General features: G+C 42.9%; 1 protein-coding gene across 2 annotated transcripts; it reads left to right on the forward strand.

Annotated features, from left to right (window-relative positions):
• Positions 1-8,867: 8,867 nt before the first annotated feature.
• GPRC5D (G protein-coupled receptor class C group 5 member D) lies at positions 8,868-17,178 on the forward strand. Of its 2 annotated transcripts, XM_006200005.4 has the most exons (4): positions 8,868-9,012; positions 9,746-10,675; positions 15,688-15,755; positions 16,922-17,178. In XM_006200005.4, the coding sequence occupies exons 2-4, from the start codon at positions 9,781-9,783 to the stop codon at positions 17,009-17,011; spliced, it is 1,053 nt and encodes a 350-aa protein (XP_006200067.1). In that variant the 5' UTR covers positions 8,868-9,012; positions 9,746-9,780; the 3' UTR covers positions 17,012-17,178. The 2 variants fall into 2 exon arrangements, with proteins under 2 accessions (XP_006200067.1, XP_015091139.1); XM_015235653.3 differs by lacking the exon at positions 15,688-15,755.
• Positions 17,179-17,419: the final 241 nt, after the last annotated feature.

The following is a 17,419-nucleotide window of genomic DNA, read 5'->3' on the forward strand; positions in this document are numbered from 1 at the left end:
ACAAATTGCCCTACCAATTCCTTTCCCCACGAAGCGTCCAGTTTTTTTCCTCTCCATCACTCCACTCACAGGCAGGTAATTTCTCTGAAGTTGATCTTCATCCGCCAACTCTAGCAGGCACACGTTGGTCCTCACCAGATTGGATGCTCCCCTGTACCTGTTGACACTCACACCTTTCCTTCCCACTTGAGTTCCTCCTTTGGCACCTGTGACCTGTCAATCTCCAGGTGCGGTTACCTGAGACCACTCCCCTACTTCCTTCATTGGCTTCTGTCTCCCTCCCAGCCCTTAAATGTCAGTGTTCTCTGAGTGGGTGTGGGGGGGGGACATATTCTGTCCTCTTATTACTGCATCTCATTGCTCTGCACACTCTCCCAAGATGAGCCCATCCATGTCAGTTCAGATGATGCCCACGGATTCAGTGACCATCCATGTCCTGGTGACTCCCAAGGATTCACTTCCAATCCATCTCTCTTCCTGACTTAATTTTTCTGTGTGTCCCATCTCTTTTCAAAATGTGACCCTCATGCATGTGAAAGTAAGAAATGGGTTCGTTGCTGAGACATACACTGAACTCTCCCTCTCACAGTGACACAAAAACACAAAAGCTTCAGGGGGGTGGGGAGGGATAAGTTGGGAGTTCGAGATTTGCAGATACTATTATATATAAAATAGATAAACAACAAGTTTATCCTGTGTAGCACAGAGAACTATGTTCAATATCTTACAATAACCTATAATGAGAAAGAAGAAAAGGAATATATGTATGTATATGTATGACTGAAGCATTATGCTGTACATCAAAAGTTGACACAACATTGTAAACTGACTATACTTCAACAAAAAAGAATGCAAAATAAATAGAAGCTTTGAAATAATCACTTGAAAGGGCTCATAAAAGAATTGATAAGATCTAGTCTCTTTCGGGGGCCTCTTTCTGGTAGGAAGGGAGGGAGAAGTATTAACTTGTTCTTCAAGTTACACATACCTCAGAGCACATAAATCTCAAGTATTGGTCAGCATGTCTCACCAATTAAATGTGACTTTCCTGAGTCCTGATATTTAGAGTTACTCATTTTTGTACTCAGCTCCCAGCAGAATACCAGAACACAGCAAAAGCTCAGTGGATGGTTGTGGGGTAAATAAAGGAATGAATGTGTTCTCCAACTCATGCAACTGCTGAAAGCAGGCTGGGAAATGAGGATGGAGGGGGCTGGCCTGTCTGCCTGTTTGCCATCCAGCTTGGTACACATCTACGAGGCCAGCAGGAAGTTGGGCATACAAGGTTTATTTATTTATTTCAGTGGAGGCACTGGGGATTGAACCCAGGACCTCGTGCATGCTAGGCATGCACTCTACCACCGAGCTGTACCCTCCGCCTAAAATAAAATTACTCTTAGAATAACATCTGTACTCCTTAAAATATGAGGCCTGGGGTTCTCCCACCCCCCGCAACCATTGCTGCTCCCTCTACACTCACCTACTCGCCGTGGTCACGCTGGCCATTGTGCAGGCTCCTTCCTCTATCTAGAGCTCTCTTACCCCTCATTTCACAAAGCTTCACTCAGCTTTAATATCTCTTTCTCTGAAAGGTCTTCTCTGACCCCCTTGCTAGTGTACGCACAGAATATTTACTGTTTTCGTTACCTGCTTACCCTCTACCCACCCCAGACTGTAAGCAACTTGAGACTTGTAACCAAGTCTCGCGTGATGTGATATTATAATAGGGAAGAAACTTTGTATTCTATTGTAGGTTAATCACTAAAGGGATGTTGCTGATAAGCTTAAATTATACCCATCTCTGAGAACCCTGCCTGCCAGGTAATGAGCATTAAACTAAAATATCTTTGTTTAGCTCACAGGAAGCATCCTGACCAGGCTCACCTGGGAATGGCTGCAGGAAGGAAGAAATTAACACATCCCCCCCAGAGTCCGGCCTGAACCAGGACTTTACTCCCTCCCCTTTTAGTATAAGAGAAGCCTGCATTCTACCTCAGGGAAAATGGTTCTTTGGGACACAAATCCACGACTTTCTCAGTCTGCTGGCTTTCCAAATAACGTCGCTATTCCTTGCCCGAATAACTCATCTCTCGATTTATTGGCCTGTTGTGCAGCAAGCAGTACGAACTTGGACTCGGTAACGTCTCAAGTGCAGGCATGGTGGCTGGCACAAAATAGGTGCTCAAAAAGAGTCATTAGAAGAATAAATGAGCTAATGAATGAATTCATGCCAACAATATAATTCTCAGGAGAGGCTCTAGGAGTAAATAAATTGCCTACTTTAATATGTAAAACTAACATTTGAATTTAATGTAATACTTTGTATGTTGATAATTAAGATATAAAAATCCTTTAAAATTCATAGTATTGTTAGATTAAGCAGTCTTTCTCACTTAACATTTGGTTTGGTTTATACCATCATTTTGCTTTCAAAACTCTTTAACTCAGCCCAGGCCAAATTATCACAAAAATTGTTTTTCCTTTATGTAAATATACCCACAGGGAAGAGGAAATAATTATCATTCAGAGGGATCAAGACAAGGAGCAAGTTCAAGGCAAATATCCAGACCCAAGTCAGAGTGCGAGCCAGCGCTCACTTGCGAAGACTGATTTTTTTTAAACCTTTTTTTTTTACGCCAACCCACAATCAGAAATACATTTTACCTCTGAACCCAGTACAAGCATTTGCATGCGTGCACACACACATGTGTAAAAATGTTTTATGAAATTATATTTCCCATTAATACAATGGTAAAATAAAAGCATAGCAGAGATAGTATTGCATAGTATTTTATTGATGTCTATAGAATATGAAAATTCAAAATAAACAATACAGAAACAAAAATTTAGACATGATATGTATTTAGCTTACCTGTGTGTAAATTCATCCCCATGGACTGAGAACAAAGCAGAAGGTACATCTGGTAAATCATCAGACCTGGTTCTTAAATCTAACCAAAACTGAACCCTAAAAATTCACCCAAATAGGTTGTTGTGATTGGTAACATAGAAATACTCTCTATTTAGCACTGGAAGTTTTTCTTTAATATTAATCCAGATGATAAACATTATGTCTTTTAATCATTCTTCAGTCTATGAATTAAATGCAGTCCTATATCCTCTTCATTGTTCATCAAGTTTAATTCAGTTATTGATTCAGAGTTTGAAAAGCAAATAGATCTTTTATTCAAATGTTTTTCTTTCAAGCTTCATGTTCCTCTAAAAAGCAATGATTGTGACTTTGAGAGAAAAGTGAGATGGAACAATAGATATCTCTAACTTTATGTCATTCAAACTGATTTCATAATTTTCCCATCTATGTGTTGCAGTCATGTTGGGAATATTCAGCGGCTAGAATAATTCTGCTTGTAAGAAAAATTTAAAGATTTTGGCATGAGCATCCTTTTGACAGAAGGCTGGTGCCTCTGGGATTATCTGATCCTATAGGGATACACACCTTTGGCTTTGACGAGGCTGTTTTAGAACTCTGGAAATTAACTTGAAGGAAACTCATAGCAATGCAAGTAAGCCTTGCATTTGACATGTACATAAATTCTGTTTAGCGAAGGTTCAGCTGAACTGCTGGAAAAAGAGGATCCACTTCCCAGCTGGCTTTTCCATTCCCACGTCTGGTGCTGTGGCCACGACGGCGGGAAGGCCGGTGCTGTTCAGAGGACCTACATGTGGTCTCTTGTGTGACTTGGGATTCTCAGAACAAGGCAGCTGTGTCTCAGGAGACAGCATCCAGAGACCGAGTGTTCCAAGGAACCAAAGCTGACGCTGCAAGTCCTCTTTTGACCTAGCCTCAGCAGAATTCACACATCATCACCCCCACCCCATTTTATTGGTTACAAGAGAATCACTAAGGGCAGCTGAGATTCAGGCAGAAGGGAATTCGATTCCATCTCTTGATGAATTACAGCCATCTCATAAAACTGCCACGTCCTTTGGAATCCTTGATAGTGTCTGACATGGTAAAATATATCATGATTTTCTTCCAAAACTGTAGTTAAGATTGTCCAAAAATCAGTTAAACGTGCATTTTTATTATCCAAATATCATGTCCCAAAATAGTTGCCAAGTGAGGTGGTACCAAAGTTTCATGATGAATAAACTATGGTTGTTAGTCATTTCAAACAATTTTTACTAACTCAGTCATATTTTCTGGTCATATTTATTGTCTAAGCTTATAATTCCTTTACAATTCTTCCGGTTTAAATAATAGTGAATTAACAATATATATTTCTGGCAGGGAGGGTATAGCTCAGTGGTAGAGCACGTGCTTAGCATGCATGAGGTCCTGGTTCGATTCCCCAGTACCTCCATTAAAAAAATAATAAATAAATAAACCTAATTACCTCCCCCCTAAAAAAAAATTTTTTTTTAGAAAAAAACAATACTTTCCAACTTGGAGATCATATCTAATCCAGTTGTGGTGTAATTAAATTTAAACAGCACAAGAAATCCTCTATAAAAATCATTTTGTCACTCATACCAGATCTAACAAAAAGTGTTGGCAATTTATATTAGTGTTTTTATCAAGCTGAATCACAACCCCTAGATCATACTATAATTGCATTAAAACATTGCTTCTTTATGTTCTGCAGTAGTATGGATATGATGAGATATTATGGGATATTAAGAGGTATAATTTTTAATTTGTCAGCTGATTTATCATTTTATCATCAAAACTCATATGTACTATTCCATACATCCAGGAAGAATAATTTTTAGCAGCTGTGACCCATTTTCTTTTTTGCCTCCTAATATATTGCTAAATAGATGATTATAAGGCTCTTTCATTAATAGTAGATAACAACTTAGAAATAATTGATAAATTTACATATTTTTCCTTCATAAACATGTGAAGGACTTATCAACAGAATAGCCTGTTATTTTCTGGGTGTGTTTTTAATTTTGAAGATTTTCAGTTTTCATTTGTAAAAATTTCATTACAAATTATATATCAAGTTTCTCATTTTTGTTAAGCTTTGCATGTTTTATTAAATCATATTTAAACAATCTTCATTATAAGGTCTTGCATCTACTTCTTTTTCAGAAAGCAGCTCAAATAAAATAAAAGTTTTTATTAGTCAACATTTTTCTCAATATTGTGTTTACATTTCCAGATCCAGCAGCTGAACTTGAACATATTTCTGTATTTTTCCCATCATCTGTTCTCTTCTAATAATGATAAAAAAAATCCATATAAGAGCAATGTATATTATTAGTTCAATTAAAATGATATAATAACAACAAGGTCCTACTATATAGCACAGGGAACTATACTCAATAGCTTATAAGAACCTATAATGACAAAGAATATATATATCTGTATAACTGAATCACTACGCTGTACACCAAAAACTAACAAAACCTTGTAAATCAATTCTACTTCAATAATAAATAAATAAATGTTTTAAAATGGAAAAAAATGTTAAGGTTATAATAGTCACAAACTGGAAAATAGTCAGATAACTTCCTTTCCATGAGCCGAGGCTCCAAGCCCCCAGTACCTGAATATTCATAAATCATCCTCATTTGAGAATCTTGACAATTTGCTAACCCAAATAAAACATTGCGGTTCTTCACAACTAGCTACACATGGTAATAATATACAATTAAACTGCACAATCTTAACATCCTGATAGGAAATTGATCAAGTTAGCTATCACATAACAGAAAATTGAAGGAGATGCCCAGAGCCAGCTGCATAATGAAAACGCAGGACCCTGATGGACATAAGTCAATCCTCCCTTTCCAAGGGCCCACCACCCCAACCCATGTCAGACAGGGGAGCCCAGGTGGCACAGGGGCAGAAATGAGGAAAGCAGGTGACCCGGGGCACCAAAGGGTGGTATGGAGGGAGTGCCTGAGAACCTGTCCCAGGAAGACAGGGAGGCCATGAGACACAGAGACAATGGACGGAAGGCAGGGTCGTGCATGAGCCGAGGCTCCAAGCCCCCGGTACCTGCTCCACTGTCCCATCTGACTTCACTTAGAAAACACAGATTCAAAGATTAAATTATTAAGAACTTCCAGATGGTGACGGCAGCGCATTAGACCCCAAGCACAGGACGCTTCTGCATGTTGGGCCCTGACCCACCGCACTCGTGGCTCCCGCATGAAGCCAGCCCTGGAGAGGCCAATGAGCAAGAGAGCCAATGACGTTCCTGGCCAACACACCCCATCTCATAGAGCCGGTCCTCATATAGTTGCCAGCACAGCTGCAGGATGAAGGGTATGTGATGTGCTCTTCTAGTCCATCCTTTTTCATTTCTGGTCATGACCCACGTGTCTTGTCTAAGGGCTTGTCTCTCTTCGGGTCTGTCCCCATGAGTTGGGAAGTGTCAGGAAAGCAGCAAGAATGGGATCAGGAGTCAGGCAACGCAGGCCCTTGCCCTTAACATCCCACACCTGGGGTACATCCCTTCATCTCTCTGGTCCTCTGCTTCCTTATTGCTAACTTCCTCATCTTATAATGCTGGCTTCCTTATTATTAATCATTAATAAAAGGGTCAGACTAGGTCACCTCTAACATTCTCTCCGGCTCTGTTTCTGGGAGAAGAAAACAACTCAAATACATGTTTGGCAAAAGACATTTGGCCTCTTGACTGTTTTATCTCCACTTTTAATGGATTTGTCAGAATTAACATACTTTGATTCATCAAAGTATCTGACCTGTTTGGTGTGATGTTGTCGCCACACAAAAGACAAAAGGCAGGAGGTGTGAGTAATTTGGATGTGTGCGGGCAATGGGAGCTCGCATTTCCTTAAGGCCTAGAGCAGACAGGCTCATTCTATAACCACAGGTTTTAAAATAACAATAATTAGTACCTGAGACAGTTCTTTTATCTAAGGTGCTCAAAGGGCCTTGTGGTCATTAACCCATTAATTCACCTGCCTCAAGCCATCAGGGGGTCAGGAGGAATCTCCTTAGAAGACCAGCACGCCAGGAACTAAAACCTCACAACAGTGAAGAATGACCATGACTAAAGGTCATCAGAAGGGGTGGGAGGAGGGACGGGGTCACCAAAATAGTCCTCTTGGAAGAATTAAATGGGAAATTCCTCCTGTTCGTCAACTAACAGCAGTTTCACCACTCACTAGGGTCTCTGAGTGAATTCTCCAGGATGTCACATTTCATCATCTGGAAAATCTCTCTACCCTTCATGTAAACTTCAGATGAGCTTTTACAGCTCCAGACAGATGGTGATTATGCCCAAAGCAAGGAAAGGGGAGGACTCATCTCCCTAGAACAATCTTATCTAGAAGAAAAAAAAATGGCTTTTCAAAGTTCTGGAGTCTCTAATGACAGAACACCACTTCAGAATGCATTTGCCCAGGGTTTGTTAAGATTCTGATTTCTTTGCAGGTGGTTTCCATTAAAAAGCATTTGTTGGAAAACCATGCTGCTAAAAGCACCTTCACATGGCTTGGAATTCTATTATTAGAATCCTTCAATTAATCAGCCCATCCATCACCTAGCAGGTGCTCCACTCAGGTCCAGGTGCTATGGGGACCAAAAAGGTGGACCCTGACCCCCAACCAACTACAAATCTAATCAAGGGGTAAGACAATCACAAATAAAATTATTGATACACCTATTATTTATTATTTTACATCCATGTGTTGCTTATATTCATGAATAAACTGAGCAATGCAAATAAAATGGCAGAAAATAGTATTTCCATCATTTGTGTGGAACAGTGCAGACCCTAGGAGTGGTAGATTTCCCGGGAGGAGTGGTCAGTGGGAGCCAGAGGGATCAGAGAAGGCAGGAAGCTCACAGAGGAGATAAGGTGAATTCAACCACAGAGGGAGGGCAAGTACTTGGGTAAGAAACAGGATCCGTGGGAATAAAACAAAAAACTCAGGGCCGAGGCCACATCTAAGAGAAGGCGAGCAGATGGGAGCTCGTCTCCACATGAGGCAGCAGGAAAACCAACCTAAATAAAACACAGGGCCAGGAGACCTGAAAGAAGCGTGGCTGGATGTGGAAGGGAGGCTAGATCACAGAGGGACCTGGAACCAGGCCAGCAGGTATTGATTAGGGGTCTTCAGAAGTCCTCTGTCCAAATGCCAATATCCAGGAAGAGGACCAAGGGGTAAGTTTGAAGGGGGCTGGGGGCAGCCTGCGGCCGGTATAGACGGGCTACTGCTGCGTGCTCCGGCAGTGCCACCGCTGGAAGAGGGGGCTGTGTTATCCCATTACCAGCGGGAACTTTGCATTGCCAGTTCTTCCATCTTCGGCGCTGGGAATGCCTCGATGCAGCAGGACCCAGAAAAAGTGCATTCTGATGGAGGGGCAAGGAGAGCAGGAAATTATACCAGAGGCTTCAGCACCTTGAGGAAGAACTGGTCCAGGTGGGGGTTCACACCTGATGGGTGGCCAAAGTCTGAGGAGGACTTCCAAAGGAGACAAAAAGAAAGTGGCAGAGGAAAGAGACGGATTTCCCCTTACTCACCATGCTGCCAACCCCTGGCCCTTTAAATGCATATAACCCTTCCTTATGGCCCAGGAAAGCCCTCATTCCTTTGGAATGGAGGCTCTTTTGGATCTTATGATCCAAACCAAGTTGTAGGGAAGACTCTGGAGAAGGCTCTTGAGGGAGAAGTTCAGAAGAAGAATGAAGTGTCCTCCCATGAGGCCAGTGGAGGGCCTCCTGCAGCCTCCGGTCACATGGGAGCCTGTGGGAGAGAAGCAGTCTTTCCTAAATTCACCCCCCTTTAGGACCGCCTTGAGGCCAAGGTGCCCCTGGTTAGCAGCAAAATGAAAAATAATTGTTCTCAGCAAAAGAAATGTAGGAAAGCTGTTGGGAAACTGGGGTAGGTGTGTCTTTCTGACCTTCCTGTTCTTTTTATAGGCACCGCAGGAACGTGAGTGAGGGCCTCCATCCTTCCGCCCACCTGGGGAGAGATTAAAGACGCTGAGGTTGTCTCTGTCTTACTCATTGGAGTCACAACCTCGCAGCCACTACAGTCTCAGCTCCCTGCGTGGACACCGAGGAGGTAAGTCGGAATGAAGGGGCCGGGTCCTCAGCTGTCAGCCTCGATCACTCCAGCCAGCCAGCTTGGAAATGACTGAGGGGCATAGAGCTAGGGGCATTCAACTGCAAGGTACTTTTTTCCGAATGGATAGGTGTGATTTTTTTTCTTAGACAACACCAGTCAAGACATAGAGTTTGGTGCTAAACTGTCCAAAAAGTTAATTGAAGGCAGAGACAATTTTGTAAAGTTCTTTGACAGGCCAACAGTGGGTATTTAACAGGAATGGTTCACACTGGATTGACCTGAATTAAAAGAAGGAACAGTCATTAAAATGACTGGGAAAAATCATCTGCCTGTCTCTGCAAGCCACACACCACGTCTTGAATGATCATATGGTCCATTAATGTTGACAACCCTTGTCCGGGAGCTTGATAAACCTAGAGACCCGGCAATCATGCAAACGTCACGAAAAAGATTCAGCCTTAGGATTCAAAAAGCCTTGGTGGAAATTGTAACGAGGAAATGGGTGAATTATCCAGAGTCCTTAAGCGAAGACTGTTCTCATTTGCCTAGCAGGATGGAGCTGGGCTTGTTTTAAGGATTTGATAGTTTTGAGCAATTTCATTCAGTATGTTCAGATGTCTTCAGAAACATTAGAGTGTCCTGCACAGGACTACCCAGCAGGCATCCTTGTGGGTGGATGTAAAGTCATATTGGTCTTACCTTTTTTTTTTTTTTTTTTGCGGGCGAACAGAGGACCATTCCTGTGAGGTCCACCTACAAGTCACCATGTATGAGGAGTGCCAGGAGTCCACAGGGGACTATTACTTCCTCTGTGACACCGAGGGAGCGTGGGTCACTGTTCTGCAGTCCCTGGCAGCAATTGGCATAGTGGTTACAATCATCCTACTCTTGACATTTCTCCTCCTCATGCGAAGGGTTCAAGACTGCAGCCAATGGAATGTCCTCCCCACCCAGTTCCTCTTCCTCCTGGGTGTGCTGGGGCTCTTTAGCCTTGCTTTTGCCTTCATCATCCAGTTCAATCATCAGACGGCCCCCGTACGCTTTCTCCTCTTCGGGGTCCTCTTTGCAGTCTGTTTCTCGTGCCTCTTGGCTCATGCCTCCAACCTGGTGAAGCTGGTCCGGTGTGGAGTCTCCTTCTCTTGGACCACAATTCTGTGCATTGCCATTGGTGTCAGCCTGTTGCAGACAATCATTGCCACTGAGTATGTGACTCTCATCATGACCAGAAGTATGGGGTTTCTGCATATGACACCCTATCAGCTCAACGTGGACTTTGTGGTCCTCCTGATTTACGTCCTCTTCCTGATGGCCCTCACGTTCTCTGTCTCCAAGGCCACCTTCTGTGGCCCCTGTGAGAACTGGAAGCAGCACGGACGGCTCATCTTCATCACTGTGCTCATCTCCATTATTATCTGGGTGGTGTGGATCTCCATGCTCATAAGAGGCAACCCGCAGCTCCAGCGGCAGCCCCAGTGGGACGACCCCGTCGTCTGCATTGCCCTGGTCACCAACGCGTGGGTGTTCCTGCTGCTGTATGTCATCCCGGAGCTGGGCATCCTCTACAGATCGCGTAAGCAGGACTGCCCTCTGCAAGGCGATGCCTGCCCGGTGCCAGCTTACCAACACAGCTTCAGAGTGGAGAACCAGGAACTCTCAAGAGGTACTTCCCGGGGGATGCAGGGAGGCTCTCCAGTGAGAGAAACAGGAGCAAAATCAGGGCAAGAGGATGAACAAAGAGGGGGAAAAAGGGGGGTGGTCAGAACTTAGGTGAGTGAAGAGATACTCAAGTATGGAGATGAAGACACTCAAAGTCAAGGTTAAACTTTCTTTAAAAATCAGCTCTTCCAAATCACAGAGATTTGTGGGGAGAGGCCAAGACAGAAAGGAGTCAAAGGCCCTAAATAAAGAGGGTGTGTCTCTGAGTGCTCCTGCTGGATAAAGAAAGGCACCCACTATAAAATGCGTTCACCAGCACCAAAGTAGGCTTGGACTCCGCCATTGCATGGCACGTCATGCTAAGTCCAGATGTCTTGGCCATCAAGTGCAAAGTCAACCCTGGCGACAGTGACTGGCATTTTGAAAATTTAAGTCTCAAAGCTAATTTGCCCAAACACCACTCTAAACTGATTCGTAGGATTCGTCACCTCATTAAAATCACAAAGCCCAGTAACATCTGGATTTCCACTTCTCTAGCTATTCAGTCCTTGAAAGCCTTCAAGTTCACAAAAAGTGACAGGAAGAGCCATTAAGTCAGAATCCTGAGCAAAGGCTTGGATGGCTAATCATTAACAGAAATAAAGAACTTGCTTATGTGACATTTTCATAATAAGTTCTGGGTCAGATTTGTATCCTTATGTAAGGCCAAGCCACCTGCCTATACATTGTTAAGGAATAAAATAGATTACGCATGGGAACAAGGCGGCTTGGACCCCAATAACCCGGGGGAATTAGTTGCTAATTCCAATTACCTGGAAATATGCCAAAACTCATTAATTCCTTTCTGAAACAGCTGGCCTATTATTCATAACCCAACATCATAGTTTTACATCAATTTTTGTGTCTTTATAGGCATCTGATTTCCCACAATTTATTTCTAATGTACAAAGACGATGTTATTTTATATATTGTATAGCACACATTATGTTCACCAGGCTCAAAAAAATTAATAGAAGCTTTCCTTTTAAGTCATACACTTTTCTGAGCTGTAATCTATGGCTCATTACACATTCAAATCAAATCCTGTTCAGAGAGGGGCAGCCATTAATTCAACTGACACTGTGCATCCTTTGTATAAGAGTTTTTCATTGCTTTTAATGATACATCATCAGATCACTGAGGTTCATGGCAGAATTGCAGAGTCAATCTTTCTTGAAACTACTTCTCATAGTTCTCACCAAAAGATAGGATAAGATTTCTTCTGTTTGCTTTATTGCTGTTATATGTTACCAGGAAACAAAAGTCAGAGAGAGCGAGAGAGAGAGACATTCTTAGAGTTTCATAAAACCCGGAACACGCTGGGACTTACAATGATCAATATCCCATACCCTAAAAAGATTAGGCCACTGATTTTTCTTTTTTTTTTTTTTTACAGTTTGATAATTTGTATCTTTATTTTTAGGGTTTTCGGGGGGTTTTGTTTTTTGACAAGTGTTTAAAATGTGCTAAGGAGTGTCTTAGCAGAAGAGCAAGGGCTTTCAAGAACCCAGTATTTCCTTTTTCCTATCCTTATTACTGGAGCCTGGTTAGAAAATCTACTTCTTTTATTTTTTTAACCCGCTTTCCCCTAAATAATTCAAGTTCTCTGGAGGTAAGAACTACCAAAATCCAATTAGCAGCCTTCTGTGAACAGGAAGTGATGACACTTTCAGAAAACAATTAGAAAACCCATTTCTGAGCAGGAAAGTTCATTTCTGACAGTGATAGTCATTGTCAATATAGTCTGATATTTTGTAGGGGGAAAAAAATCGATAGTGTAGTAAAGAGCATAGAGATTGCTCTCCAAAACCAGGCAGAATAACCAGAAATGTAAGCTTTAGAGCATGGAATCAGAATTTAGTTCACCTGGAAAAAATACAAAGGTCAAAATTTTTTTAAATGATTAAAACTCAAGAAAAAGTACAGGAGTACACCTAGCTAGGAAAGACGTATCAAGAGAAACAAAATAGATAAGAGCCACACAAGTACAGTATAATAACCAAAACCTGGAAAATCCTCAGCGTTCCTGCAGGTCATGAGCCGACAGTGGGACAGCAGCTCACCGCTGTCTCTTTTTGTTTGCTCAAGAAACACTCACAGTACTGCGTCAACAGACGTGTGGTCAGCGAGAGCAATCTGGCCGTGGTACTCAGCACCGGTCAGGCTCCCGCAAGAATACCCACTCCAGCTCTGCGATCCACTGATGAGAGGTGTGAGAACTTGGACAGGCTCCGTGGAAACCCACAAAGATGATTACGGGGTCATAACAGCGGACCCACGTGGGAAGGTTAAGACGATGAAACTGAGATGGTGTTCCATAAGCTTCCTGTGCCTTTCTCATAGACATTCAGGCTTTCTCTAAATTCCATACTAAAGACAGCATTTTGTTCTGGTCCATGAGACGTAGCTTTGTCACGTGACTCTTCCGATTTATAGCTATGACTCCAGTCACGTAATTGTTTGATTTACCACTGGGTTGTGAGATCAGAAGTATTCAGCTGAAATAAGAGTAAGACAAGAGGGGATTAGCAGGGAATTTCTCAAGTATGAAGACCTCTCTCCAAGAGGCTGTGGTCCTGCTGTTTTCTGTTTCCAACTAAAGACGTGCCAAAGCATGAAGGATTTAGATTAAATATGAAAATAAGAGTTGATACACACAGAAATAGATCAGCAAAGGGGATCAAGGACTCCATTTCCTGGGAAGTCTTTTGAAAGGTTAGGCTTTATCTCTCCAAAGTTGGCTTATGGACTTAGTTCCAAGATATAAAAACATCTTGATGGAGAAAGAAAATGCAGTCAGGTATGTGCCTACAAGACACCAAACAAAAGAGTATAAATATTCTTTGCCGTGTGTTATAAACATGTTCCTAAAAAAAACTGTGGATTGATTGAACTTTTAAAATCAGTTGCTCTGTTAACTGAGAATTTTGAATGTGACATAATTTGCAAAGATCTTAAGTACAGGCTGGCCAACATGAATCTTTTTTCTATGAAGGGAAAGCTCCTGTTCTAATTATTGCCTACTTTACCTCTTTTAGGTTAATTAGAATGTTGTGATATCAGGTTTGCTGAGTGCAAAACCCATGTATATTTTAAACTACCATGTTATTGTGGGCATTTTTTCCATCCAGCATTTAAATGGGTATAGACAAACCTAGCATGATTCTTTTTGAAGGAACTAAGACAGAAATAATGAGACTATGCAATGGCAAGTGGGTCAATGACTATAAAATGATGTGAAACAAGAGAAAAAATTCTTGCAAACACAGGCCCTTCAGACCGTTTTCCTTACAGTAAATACCAACTTTTGCCAAACATAGCCCTTTTTGACAATTCTCAGCGTTTTTTTTTCTTCAGGGTGCCCACCTGACTGGGAGAAACCCAATTTAAAAGGTTCCAGGCAGTGTCATTTTTTGTTGTTGTTGTTCTTTCACAAGGACAAGCCACAAAATCTCTCTTTTGTCACCCTGAAGAGCTACAGGTCACAGAGGGAGAACTGGCATAAAGTGGAGAGGAAGACAGTGAGTCAAGGCAGGATGTGCTGGGTGTGAGGACAGATAAGGCCGGGATAATGCCATCCATCAACGTGCAGGATCAGGAGATCCCTGGGCAGCGCAGGGAAGCAGAAAGGTTGCAAGACCCATCCCGACACACCCTGGCTTTGAGGCTCAGCTCCGCTTCTTCCCAACCTTGAGATCAAACCAAGTCCTCCTCCTCTAGGAGCTCAGGCTCCTTGTATTTAAATGATGGTTGTAATGGCCCTGCCTCTGCCGTGGATACATGTAAGGTCTTACTCAACTCAGATTTCATACCAGGAGGTGGTGGCAGGATTAATGCGGGGGGGGGGGCGGGGAACACTCAGCTTTTTGGTAAATTCATGAACAATAACTCAAGCTGGAGATTTAGGCTTCTCTAATTTGTGATCTGGTCTGATGAGAATGTTGGAGGAACGTTAGTTACCAAGAGGCTATGTGTGAAGGAGTCATGTGCCACAAGGAACAAAGCTAAAAAAAGATTTAGCTCATTCTGCTAGGAAGTCAAGATTTTATTTTCACAAAATCCAGTCCCTCTAAAAAATCCCACTAGGAAGAGGATGTCAAAGCATCGATGGTAACTACACCGCTGACTCCACCACCAGTAATAATAGACGAAGGACAGCTCTGTAGTGTTTTCTATACATCGTGCCCAATTCCAAGGGCGTTAAAGATATTAATAGATTTAATCTTCAAAGCAACCCAATGGCATAGATTGACTCATGAGCATCACCATCCCTCTTTCATTCTCATGAGGAAACAAAGGCAACAAAAGATTAAGGACTTGGCCCCAGGTCACAGAGGTAACAAGCAAGCGGGCAGAGCAGCGCGGCCCCCTCTTCCCGGCGCTCACCACCGCGGCCCCCAAGACCAGCAAATCACAAATTTGTATCAAACAAGGGCCTTAGAGACAGACAGCTCTTGTCTTCACAGAGCTTACAGTCTTCTTGAGGAGACAGACAGTAAACAACCACATGGCATTATTCTACGACAGTATAAAACGGTCTTTAGGGATTTTTAAATTATGTCCGGTTTTACAATTGAACCAAAGCTTGCGGAGTATCAAGGCTAAAGGGACTTTAGAGATGATCTAATTAACACCTTTTATTTTACTGTTAAAGACAGTGCAGTGCCTGAGGTCCTGTAGGAGCAAAGGCCTTGATGCTTTTTCTCTAGAAAGTGATGGTGAACCTTCAGCTTCTTCAGTTACTAAAACAGATGTGCTTCTCCTGAACACACATGCTATCCGTATGCAACCTTCCTCAGAAGCTTTCAAAAGACTCTTTTTCAAACCGTAGATTTTTTTTTTAAGCAGCCTTAGTGGAAAATTTCTTTTTAAAGGGTCGGGAGTCTCTTTGCAAGCCACTGAGTCACGTATTCCTCACGTGCCGTTTCCAGCTGAATCTCCGACACTAACCCAGCCCCTCCCTCCTTTGGCTTTCAGCCCGAGACAGTGATGGAGCTGAGGAGGATGTAGCATTAACTCCATATGGTACCCCCACTCAGCTGCAGGTAAACGTGCTCGTTTCTGCACTCCAGGGAGGGGCACACCAAGAGCTCCTTCCTTTGGAGAACTGCCAGGCTTCATTTCCAATGGCTTTCCTGACCTCAGAGAGGAGAGGCAGGGTCATCCCTACGGACACGTGGAGCTTGAGCCATCCAGATTCCATCTAGCCTGGGGCAGTGCGATAAAGGGAACTCCTGCCTTTTGCCTCTATCCGAGCCCCTCCCAGTCCCCCTTGGCACCAACAATATATTCTGATGCAGGTCGAAGTCCCTGAAAGAAAAGACAGCTTGAAGGGTCTGTGTAGGGTGAAGAGGAGCAAGCTCACCACTTTTTGCCTTGGGGACAACGGGGAACTGAAAACACGTGTGTGTCTCGGATCTGTTTTTAGTCTCAGTTGTCTAAATGTTATCCCCTGGGCCATGCTGGCTGCCTCTCTGAGTCACTGTCTAGCTCAGGCAATCCAGGCTGCCTCCAGAACAGGGCGAGGTCTGTCACCATCATCTAGACACCCAGATGGGTGTACCAGTTTTAATCCTTGCTGGCAAAAACAGAGGGACGCTGCCGAGGAGAACTAGAGGTGACTTGCATTTGTGCCCTACTGGCTTAAAGACCCACAAATCTGGAGGTGGGGATAGAGCTCAGTGATAGAGCATATGCTTAACATGAGCGAAGTCCTGGGTTCAATTCCCAGTAACTCCATTTAAAAAAAATTTTGTTTTAATTTTATTAAGTTACTAAGACCCAAGAGGGAAAGCCATGCTCAGATCCTTTGTTTACTGAACGTGCTAGGCAACTTGAACTAGGTGAAGCCCTCTGGTCTGTTATCTGAGACTTTGCCTGTTCCTGGAATGGCACACAGACCAAGACTTACCTAGATCATCTGCTGTAATTAATCCTCCAGAAGGCATTTGCACAATGAGAAAATCTTTACTCTCCCTGCCAAGAATTTCTTGGATTACTTTCAATTTCCAGTAATCTTGCAAAAGGATTCTTGCCAATGGCTAAGAGGGAAGATAGTAATGTAGTTCCATTATGGGTAGGCTCAACTTTCTTTTTTTCCTTAACAAAGGATTAAATGATGGTGAAACGATAATATCTCAGACATAGTTCTAGGAAGTGTCAGCCCCTCTGTTGGCTCAGAAAGTTGACGATGACGTTTCTTCCTTTCCAGACTGTTGATCCCCCCCAGGAGCATTTCATCCCGCGGGCTAAACTAAGCTCCCAGCAAGATGCGGAATTATACAGTCCACAGGAAACATGAGCAGTGAAAACCCAGAAGACCATCCTGATGCGGCCCTGGGGAGCCCACCTGCCAACAAAGCATCATCTCAGCCTTCCTTCCCTGCTTCCTGGTCCTCTCCATCCACCTGGACCCTTCATCAGGAGACCACCCTTTTAAGCATAATTACATTCTTGCTGACCACCCTATCGTGACTATGTGTCTCTTTCTTCATTCACATAACTGAAAGATTCCCTTCCCTAACAATGCTAGGACAAGTTGGCACCTCTTACCAACAGGACCTGAAGACCTTGGTTTGATGAAATTAGGGTCATGCTAATATGACGAAGTAGAAGTCTCAGTGGCACCTTACTACTGGATTACTCCTCTAGTCATTTTTCCTTAAGGGCCCCTAAATATCATGGACCCAGAACTTGCAATAAAATGTAT

Source organism: Vicugna pacos, chromosome 34, assembly GCF_048564905.1.
Source record: "Vicugna pacos chromosome 34, VicPac4, whole genome shotgun sequence".
In the NCBI taxonomy this organism is placed as follows: Eukaryota; Metazoa; Chordata; class Mammalia; order Artiodactyla; family Camelidae; genus Vicugna; species Vicugna pacos.

Bases quoted from the DNA above. Each gene is read 5' to 3' on its own strand.
- GPRC5D (XM_006200005.4), top strand. From the start codon at position 9,781: ATGTATGAGGAGTGCCAGGAGTCCACAGGGGACTATTACTTCCTCTGT. The intron at 10,676-15,687 runs GTACTTCCCGGG...TTTGGCTTTCAG, and splicing joins GAACCAGGAACTCTCAAGAG to CCCGAGACAGTGATGGAGCT. The intron at 15,756-16,921 runs GTAAACGTGCTC...CTTCCTTTCCAG, and splicing joins GTACCCCCACTCAGCTGCAG to ACTGTTGATCCCCCCCAGGA.